The following is a 10,487-nucleotide window of genomic DNA, read 5'->3' on the forward strand; positions in this document are numbered from 1 at the left end:
TTATAACTTAAGCCCAACCCAAACCTAACCAGGTAGCTGAAAGCCCATAGATTATCCGGATTGACGCCCACTTACTTTGTCCTTGTGCTAAAGCCTTGGGAAAGTCAGGAGTTGCAGCCGCTGGCGTCGCGATTCACCGCTGGGCGATTGGAGCGGCCGCTCATGTGAACGAAAAACCAACCCCGTTCACGGGGACGGCCGTTCCCAACACAATCCAACGGTCCCGATCGGTCCGCAGTCTCTGCGAGGACAGATCTCAACCGTCCATGTTGCCTGGGCGGCATTTGTCCCGCCACAAACACGCATCGATGTCAGAAAAAGGCTTCACCTCAGGACTCGAGCCCCCTCCCTCTCGTGGGGTCCGTTGCCACTTCCCAATGGCCCTTTCGCTCCATCAAATACTAATATACTAACAAGACGAGGGTGAATATGTTTTTTCTCCTCAATATAAATATATTTTCTAGTTTCCATTCGTATCTGAGTGGTGGCAAATAATTACGGATGTGGGCGAAAATTGGCCTCGGCAGCGTCATGTTAGTCAGTATATAAATAAATGTCACCCCAATCAAATGAAAATATATATATATATATATAATGTAAAAATTAAATTTTTTTTTGTTTTCATGTATTTTTTTATTAGTGTGAGTTAAATTTGGTTATATCCAAATTCAACCCACACAACTCAGCCTTCATTCATTTGGCATATCCTTGAAAAAAATCTAAAATATATATATATAGTGTAAAAATTAAATTTTTTTTTCATGTATTTTTTTGGTGTGAGTTAAATTTGGTCATATCCAAATTCAACCCACAAAACTTAGCCTTCATTTGGCCTGTCCTTCAAGAAAATCCTGGTTGCGTTTCTGTATTCACGCCAATATGCACCGAAGCGATTTGCCTTCCAAAAACACCGTAGAAATCCTGCCTCCGATTTTAAATCGGAAGGGACTCGACATCTTGCTAGTCACCCTAGATATTAGTATCCAAAATTTATGAAATTTGACAAGGATCCGGAGTCGCTTGATTAATACGTTTAAGCCAAATGATTAAACTAAGTCTATCGAGTCTAATAGCTGATAGGTACCTGGTACTTGATTCGATCCGAACTCAAAATAAAAAAAGCATTGGAAAGGTCTGATAGGGTCGTTCAGGTGGGCTCGACTAAGCCCGTTTCGGTTCGATAAGATTTTTTAATATTAAGTTTATTGATTTATATATATAATTATAATTACGATTAATTATTTTTATTCGACCAAGACCTAATCTCGGGTTTTAAGTGTTCGGCCGGACTCAGACTGAATCGACTCAAGCTGGAATCCTATCGGACCGAGCGAGGTTCATGCCAACGCCTAATTAAAACTGAATAACATTTCCAAGTTATATATTTCCATGAGATTGAAAATGCCCGGATCTTTTCTTTCCCTGAGGCTTCGAGTATGAGAACCTTTCACTTGCTTGTCGGTTTCTACTTTTCAAAATTCCTCCTCCACTTTTCCCACCCAATGATTAAAGTAAAAGGTCACAAACATCCTCATCCTGACCCAAGAAAGAGGGTGAGTGATTATTTAACTCTTTACACACCCGGTTTTTTTGATGTAGTGAAGACAAATCTTTACCATATTCGAATTCAACTCCAAATTCGTAAATCTCAATCTGATTCGAATATGAGTTTTAGGTTAACATGCAATTCCGACTTTTAAACTGGATCCAGACCCCATTATAAACCAACATTGGCTATATGATATTTAATCGCAGTCAAAGTTTGATAGATATTTACTTAAATCCGAATCCAAATTCAAATCTGACTTAATGTAGTTTTTTATAATATAATTGGATAACATTTTTTTTATATATGTTGTTTTTTTTTTTTTTTGAGCAGCTCAATCAATGTCAATCTAGATTGGATCTATTGACATATCAAAGGGGGAGGAGATTATATGTTTTGAGTGTTAAACATGTTTGAACTTCTAAAACATAAAATTGTCAAGTCTCTCACTTATCACCTAGGTCTCGAAGCAGTTTTGGATCCTGGGAAAAAAGGGGGAGGGTTCGGCCTCTTCGAGGTCCTTTAATATTTTTAGAAAAAGCCATAGTCTCATTTGGATGAAAAAAGGACTTTTAAAAATGAAGTAACCTTCGCATGAGATTAGGGGCAGTGCTAGAAATTTTTTTGTCAAAAATATCAAATTATAGTTTCAAAAAATTGACAGGAACTAAAATATCATTTTTCAAAATTTTATATGTGAAATTTTGTAAACTTCACTAAATTTTTATTTTTTAAAATGGGGGTCAAAGTCCAATTTTTTAAAAAACTTATCACCTACGTGGCACCTTAACAATAATGGACTCAAATCACTATTGCTAAGCGGGTGGTGAAGGCCCAAATCACTATTACTTCACAAATGACTGCTAGAGGCCGAACTGGGGTGGCTGGCAAGGGCAATGAACCCCCTTGATATTCAAAAAATATATTCATTGAAACATTTAAATTTAGCATGTTTAAAAGTTTTGAAAAACTTATATGTAGCACAATATTTGGTGAGAGAAGTATTTCATCCTCCTGCTTAATAACAAGGTCAAAGTTCATAGTCTTCCTTCTATCCCTTATGGTATATTATACATATTTTTGGTATCTAAATGTAACATCTTACTATACTTCAATTTGCATATCAGTGTCTTTCTTCTTTTTCTCATAACCTCATTTTCTAGCATAATAAGTCGACACTTCAAAAATTTATCAACTCCTGCCGAATCCATTATGCCGAGCTTCTCAATGAAATCTATACCCCTCTTGGCGTGTCGTGGTTTTAAAATGAAAATGGAAGAAGAGATAGCTAGGGTAATTATGTCTTTCAATTGAGTTATCGATTTTTTCATGTAAAAACGACAGAAAAAAAAAAAAAACAATTTGCCCTATGATAAGCTCGTGCGCGCTCCATTAATCAAACGCATTTTAAATGGAAAATAAATTTAAAGTTCCAATAATTTGCACAAAGGAAACAATTAAATACAACGCACTTCAAGAGCGACGAAAGTTTTATTTTGGTGAAATTTTACCAAACGACAAACTATCATCAACACTCTTTTCTATATCGAACATTAAATGAAGGATGGCATGGAGACTCTCCTAAAGCACTTCATCTCTTCTAACATTTTTGCACCAACTACATGGAGACTTTTTAAGAGAAAGTCGCAAATTTAGAAGCTAATTAGTTTGGACTTAACTAAATAAGCGCAGTGGCGGAGCTAGGATTTTTTATGATTTCGCCCCACAATATAAAGTATAAAAATATTTTTCTTATATCTTAACATATTTTAGTAAAAGTATATATTTATATATTCTAAATATTTTTTATTATAAGCGAGTTACACTGGGCTGAGTCAAATAAACTTCATATTTATTTAAATGTATATTCTGGAGCAAAGTGCAACAATAAGAGGTTTTGTGCCGAGAGATAACTACAATATTACATAGAAAACATGTAGCTCTAAATACCAAAGGTGAGGAGTTTTGGCAATACAAATACTGACATGGTGTTTCATAAATCAGTCATTCAATTTAAGATTGAGGATGATTCACGAAACATGTAAGTGTTAGTGTTCGTATTGCCAAATGCTATGAAAGATTCCCAAACAAAATATAACATCTTAGTAATCTAAATTGCAATTCAAAGACCATTAAAGCTCTTAATTTTGATTTAATAGAGTGCGCTTTGGCATACAAAATCAATTCAGAAATGAGATTCTTTTATTCATATTTATGCATAATAGTAACATGTAGGAAAACAGTGAGTAGGGTAAGTCGAAAATGAATGCATGTTTATCAATTTGCAGTCTTTTTGCCTTGAGGGGTGTACCGACACCTGTGCTTGCAATTGAAAAATTTTTGTTGGGTAATGCATTTTTTATATTCAGATTTAGTTTGGCCCTACCCGGATTTAGTTTGATCATACTTGAATAAGTTTGATAGACTGTTTGGCCTGCTTCTGAAAAAAAATCATAATTCCGTTCTTCCTTGCAATCGACATGAAATGGTGTCATTCTGAGGAATCATTGTTTGATTTTGATGGCCAATTCAGAGGTGTCATATGTAGGTTTTCATGTTTTTTTTTATTTTAATTGATTTTTAATTTCTATTTATTTGTATTAAAAATGATTTTGATAATAATTTTAGCTAATTCAAAATTTATCCAATGGTCACTCGGCCGATTCACTCAAAACGGGCAACCCTCTCAATTCACGATTTGTCGTCTAAGATGTGTACTTTTTCCGACACTTGAAATTGTTTTGCAAGTTAATTTCATTATTTTTGTTTTCAATTCTATAGTTTTAGAAGTTTATACTTTGTAGTTGTTTCCTTCACTCAATGAACAGTGTTTCTTCAACAATAAAATTCTTTTGAAGGAAAAGATGTAGGCTACCAGACCTTCGTATATTAAAATTTAACGGAAACCATTTAGGCCATTGACTATAAAAAAGATCATATAATGAAAATTAAGTTACAATTATAAAAGAAAATATATTTTTTCAAAGGGTCAAAAATGCCATTCAAATGAGGAAAAAAATTGAAAGCGAAAAAAATGGAAATAAACAAATGATTTTCTTTAAAATAAAATCGATTACTTCTTTTAAGTGGTATTTTAAAATTTTAAAGGAACAACTTAGTTTGTATGTTTGCAACTTAATTTCTGATGTCCTAAAAATAAACAGCCCGAACCATTCTTATCCAATCTAGTACACGAAGGCTTATATATATATATATATATATATATATATATATATATATATATATATATATGGAAGCATTAAAAAAATTGAATTAAATGGCGACAATAAATTCACCACCCACCCAAAATTTTAAATTTGAAGTTTGGGGCTGATGTGTTGCAACTTATATCTCTATAATGTCTACGGTCTTACCTTTTAGAAATAAACAGCCCGGATCCAATATGGTACATGAAGGTTTTTGATATATATATATATATATAAGTTGGTAAAAACCAAAGGATAACAGACAAAAAACCAGACTCATTAAGCTTAATTATTAAAGTTTTTTTCATAATTTAATCTTATAGATATGATCTCAAGAGTGATTTAATGAGAAACATATGTTAAATTAGTTATTTTTTAACCTAAATAATGTTTTTTAATAGTTAAAGAGTAAACTGCTATTAGTAGCATCAAAATGTTGATAATATAAATATCAATTATTTTTATAAAAATGTCTTGAACTAAAACATGACATATATTAAATTAGAACGATACCTACTGATTTTTTAGTCAACAACTATTTTAAATACAATATAAACATCATAATATATTTTTGAAGAATGTTTTGATATAAAATATGATTTGATCAAGTTGTTTTAATGTAAAATGTTGATTTTTTTATTATCAGGAGACTATACATTTTTTCTTATTATAAAAAACACCATCAAAGTTTAACAAATGTTAAAAGTTAGCATATGTTTTGTATCGACTTATAATGAAAAAAATATGTAAATTAATATTAAATGATAAAAATGTTTAAATGTCTATCATTTTTTTTTCTTAACTTCATATTGCATATAAAATACAAATTAAATAATATATATATATATATATATATATATATATATATAAGTTGAATGTACAGAAAGAATCTGAATTAAATGCGGGCAATAAATTGGCCACCTACCATAAATTTCGAATTCGAAGTTTAGGGTTCAAGTGTTCAACTTAATGCAACCGTTTACACGCAAGTCAATTAAGCATCGAATTTGGGGCAAACCTGTCCACGCTGATAAAATGACCGCTCTGTCCCTAACTAGCTGAAAATGTTTATTCCCACGTGGCAGGCGCCGGGATTATAATCGTTGACAACGACAGGTCACGGGACCGACTCCAATCGGGGCCCACAAACAGGGTACGGACAAAGCCCACCCCCGGTACTTCCTTCGGAAGAGCTCTATAAAGCCCGAGCCCAGCAGACCACTAAGGGAACCCACCCTCGCTTCTTGATCATCACCGCCGGTGAGAAAGACAGAGAAAGAGTTATTTTCCGACGATGAACGGCGGCCGGAAGCCACTGGACGTACAGATTCCGGTGGCGGAGTCGAAGGTCACGGCGGACTCTGGCACCATGAGCGGACCGCTAGTGGCGCAAGGGGCGCGAGCGGCCGCTCTGGCGCAGCGGAGGGCCGACGTCGTACATGCGGCTCTCCGGTTTCTTTGCCTCACGACCTCCGTCGTCTCCCTCTCGGCGATGGCCGTGGCTGAGCAGTCCTCGTCCATCGTCATCTACGGCTTCAGCCTCCCTGTCTACGCCAAATGGAGCTTCTCCGACTCCTTCGAGTACTGTTCGCTCCATCCCCCCCGCAGGCTTCGACTCCTCTCCTTCTTTTTCTTTTTTGTTTAGGTTCGGGCGACGAGCTTTTTTGTGCGTTTTGCTGCAGGTACCTAGTCGGAATGTGCGCGGCCGTCGCGGCGCACTCGCTGCTTCAGCTGCTTCTGAGCGCGTCGAGGATGGCGAAGAGATCGCCGGTGATCCCCTCCCGCAGCCACGCGTGGTTGATGTTCGCTGGTGATCAGGTGAGCTTTTCCGGCAACGGCACGGGACTCACCGTTTCTTCCTGCACTTCCTTTACGTCTGCTTCTCTGGTTTTCATTTTTGAAAATGTAGTTCCTCCTCCGGTCTGAAAATAGCGGCAGTTTCGTTATTTTTAGTATATTGAAAATAACGTGAAAATGCGTGCAAAAAACATTTGCTTAAATCAGAAAAATTTCCATAGGAAGCAACGCTCTACACCGAATAATCGAAAATGTTTTCTTATCTTTTGTTTCTTGAGTATATTTTGTCTGCCCTGTTTAGTTTAACAGAAAGCAGTCCATGATATCGTCTTTAAAAATATCCAAAATAACGGAGCCCAGCCTAAATGGAAGTTATCGGCAGTGATCCTCCATTTGGCGTGCATTGCGCTCCATCTCTTCATTTATGACGTTCAGGTTGCTTATAGCCGTTGGTAAATTTCTCTCGATGTTTACGCCTTGAGAGTTGAGATTTGTTATTTCCTGCAGCAACAAAGAACGGGATTTAGTTGGCAGTTTTTTGGGACCCTAATAGGAGCGTCGTTGAATAATTTTTTCCCTTTTCCCCCAACTTGTCCTGTGATATATTGCCCACCGATATCTTCCGACTAACTCGTTTATAACGTGTCCGTATTTTAAAAAACCGGAGGTTTTCTCAAACTGCTTCACGTGATAAACTGACACAAGATCAAGGTTTCAAAGGATCAGCTGTGCCGGAGAAGGTTCTCTTTTGTTCTTTCGCTGGGAAGACGGTCTCGTAAAATCTTTAAGATCATGTGAAGAGACCCCCGTTGATGGATTTTTGTTGCGTTATATAATAAAGTTTTCGGTACAGTTTTAAGATGGCATTTGATGAAAAAGAACAATTTTAAAATACAAGTTTCTAAAACGCATTATAAAAATTACCATGTTCTTTTCGAAAAAAACACAATTTTTATTGAGGCACATATGTTTAAAAAACATTTGCTTGGATAACACAAATGTTGTTTATGAATGGCCTCTGATAGCGAGAAAAATTCTAAATTGAAAAGCACTTTTTGATTTCCTTTTCATTTCACTTTCTGAACTTAAAATTAAATTAAAGAAAGAAAGAGTAAACTTTTCCCCTCCTTGATTTTAGCAAGTGAAATTTCACCGCGTTAAATACACTTCTTGCCAATCAGTTGCCCCCAGAGACGCGATATGTTAAAAAAAAGCTGTTCTAGTATGGAGCTTTCCGGGCGTTTAATCCCGTGTTTGTCACCGTCTTTTTCTTGGGGTTTCTTTTCTTGGCGATTACCGGTGACTGTGTAATTAACTATTTATGGGAACTTGAAATGTGGTGGCAGGCTTTTGCGTACGCTATGATGAGCGCGGGCTCTGCGTCGGCGGGCGTGACCAACCTGAACCGCACCGGAATCCGGCACGCTCCGCTGCCGGATTTCTGCAAGCCCTTGAACGTGTTCTGCAGCAGGGCGGCCGTCTCGATAGCGTTTGCCTTCTTCACCTGCTTCCTGCTCGCGGGTTCTGCTCTCTTGGACGTCATCTGGCTCTCCAAATACTAAGGCTTCATCGCAACTCCGCTTTCCCTCTTACGTTTCTGTTGTGGAAAATGGGTGTTATCTTGCACACTAATGTAATTGACCAGAAAAATCGTTTGATTTAATCTGATCATTTCCATTCTGAAACGAAGAGAGTGAGAGAGAGATTGTTGGGTTATGAGAGTTCTCATTATTAGAAAATTCTCAGTGATCCAAACAATAACACGCTAGATTATTTCTGGCAAATCTATTGGATTCATAAACTCAACTTTCATTTAAATTTGGTTATTTGTCACCAAATAAAAACACAAACAATTAGTTTCCTAGGTAGGCATGCCAAACAGCGGAATCCAATTTCTCATAGACAAATGTTTTCCGCCAAAGATGGGAATTGGGAAATGGGAAGTCACTACTTTCGCCGGTGCAGTAAATGTTACCACAGGACACAGGGAGCGCATGCATTACTGAAGCACCAAAATTCTCGTTCTGGCAGTGGTAATTAAACACATTAAAGCGCCAGCAGTCACCATTTTCCGGTGAGAGTTCCAATGCTTCGTCAACTAAATTGGCTGACTAATTTATTTTGGCCACCGGCCAGGCTGCTACCGCCATTATAAGCCACGTCTGTTGCAGTAATAACTGACAGTACGTCCTTAGTTGTTGCCCATAACCATGCGCAGGTGGTTCTACGTGGTTTATGATTTTAAATATTCTGAATGTTTTTTCTTACTTCTTAAGTTAATTTATATATGTACACGTATTCTTTTCATAAAATCCTTACAATAATAGTTTAAAGATTCATATTTTAGATGCTGAATCACTGAGTTAATTGGTAGTTTGACTGGTTTACTTAATTATTTTTTCGACTAAGGGATGTTAGTTTGTCAATATGTTAGGTTCACTCGATACCTGATCCCTTATTAGTAGTGCATTTAAATGGGTCTTAAGAAAAATAAGATCCAATTAGTAATTGAATCCGGTTCGGTATACAATTTTGTGTTGGACATTGAATCAGAGTTCAAAAAATAAAAGTCTGATCTTAAGCTAAACAGATTGGAGTCAAGAAGCCTGAGTTTGAACCGGTAGTGGTGTCGTTTACTTAAGTGATGGAGGTCATCAACATTTAAAGTACTCATAAAAATTTATACTGGCTTGGTAGCAAAAACATTTTGTGAGTATCTCATGAATTTGTTCTAAATATTATGTCAGATTCATAGACATATTAGCTTTAGTGTTCAATAAATTTGTCTTAATCTTCGGGAAAGATTAATAAGATCACTAACATTGTGTTCTTTCTATCAAACAACCTCTATACTTGTCTGAAGCAGGCACACTCACATAGTGTTCCTTCTGTCAAACAACCTCTATAAGTATTTCAAATCATGACACTGGAGAGATCTCATCAAAGGGGAAGAACAAATAGTTTGATGAATTTGTCTTAGACGCTTCTTTCGATTCCAATTGATTCGCAATTAGCATTTATGTTTTGTTAATTTTCCATGTTCTCGTCCTCCATCAACATTTTATCCCTTTCTTTCTCATTGTTTTTCATAGCTAGAAAATGATTGTTATTCTTGGTCGCCTCTCTTAGCCATTCAACCTTTGGTTTGCTCTTCATAACATCTACCATCACATCAGTTAATTTCTAACTTACCTTGGTGACGTTCAGTACACTCTTCAACTTAAATGTCATGATTCCATCTTTTATGGTTCAAAAGAGTATCACCCACCAAAAATCAAACAGGCAATGTGCCTTTACATGCATGCATGCTCGACCATCTATGCTAAGGCCATCAAGTCTATGATTCCATTCCTTAACCCTCGATCTTAATCTAGTCATTTTGCACAACACTTTAATTATTATTAGAGACCTTTCATACTGTCTAATCCATTCCTCTCAAGTTACATTTCTTACTTTTTCTATCATGAGCAAGAGCAAGGTTATAGAAGGTGAACCTTCCTTCTCCCCTATCCTTTTGAAGTAGCCATAAGCAAGTAACTAGCTCATACCCATTATCGACGTAAGGGGTATTTGACATAGTGTTTTTTTTTTTCTATTGTGGTATTGTTTCTATCTACATTATCATTCTATGTTTCATTTCTCTCGTGATAAAGGACATCTAAATAAGAGAGAAACAAACATTTTTATACGGTTACTGAAAATCACTACTTTGCTCTGTAGAAACTAGCATGTGAAATATTACTCTTTAGAAACTAGCTAGCATGAGAAGTATAACCATTGTGGTGTTTGAAGCATAGTAATGGCATTACTTCGAGGCCCTGAAAGCAGCCTTGGCAGCTACTAAGTCACCAGGGTGCATGCTGTTTGGCCTTCACCCGCGTCGACACGGTGCGGGTGCGCCTCCGGTGCACACCCAAAGCGGTCAAACAAGAGTTGGG

The 10,487-nt window shown here is 36.5% G+C and overlaps 1 protein-coding gene across 1 annotated transcript; it reads left to right on the top strand.

Annotated features, from left to right (window-relative positions):
• The first annotated feature begins 5,982 nt into the window (after positions 1-5,982).
• On the top strand, positions 5,983-8,234 carry LOC116256500 (CASP-like protein 3A1). The gene is made up of 3 exons (XM_031632882.2): positions 5,983-6,333; positions 6,435-6,570; positions 7,896-8,234. The coding sequence occupies exons 1-3, from the start codon at positions 6,047-6,049 to the stop codon at positions 8,109-8,111; spliced, it is 639 nt and encodes a 212-aa protein (XP_031488742.1). The 5' UTR covers positions 5,983-6,046; the 3' UTR covers positions 8,112-8,234.
• Positions 8,235-10,487: the final 2,253 nt, after the last annotated feature.

The sequence above is a fragment of the Nymphaea colorata genome, chromosome 6 (genome assembly GCF_008831285.2).
Source record: "Nymphaea colorata isolate Beijing-Zhang1983 chromosome 6, ASM883128v2, whole genome shotgun sequence".
NCBI classification, from domain to species: Eukaryota; Viridiplantae; Streptophyta; class Magnoliopsida; order Nymphaeales; family Nymphaeaceae; genus Nymphaea; species Nymphaea colorata.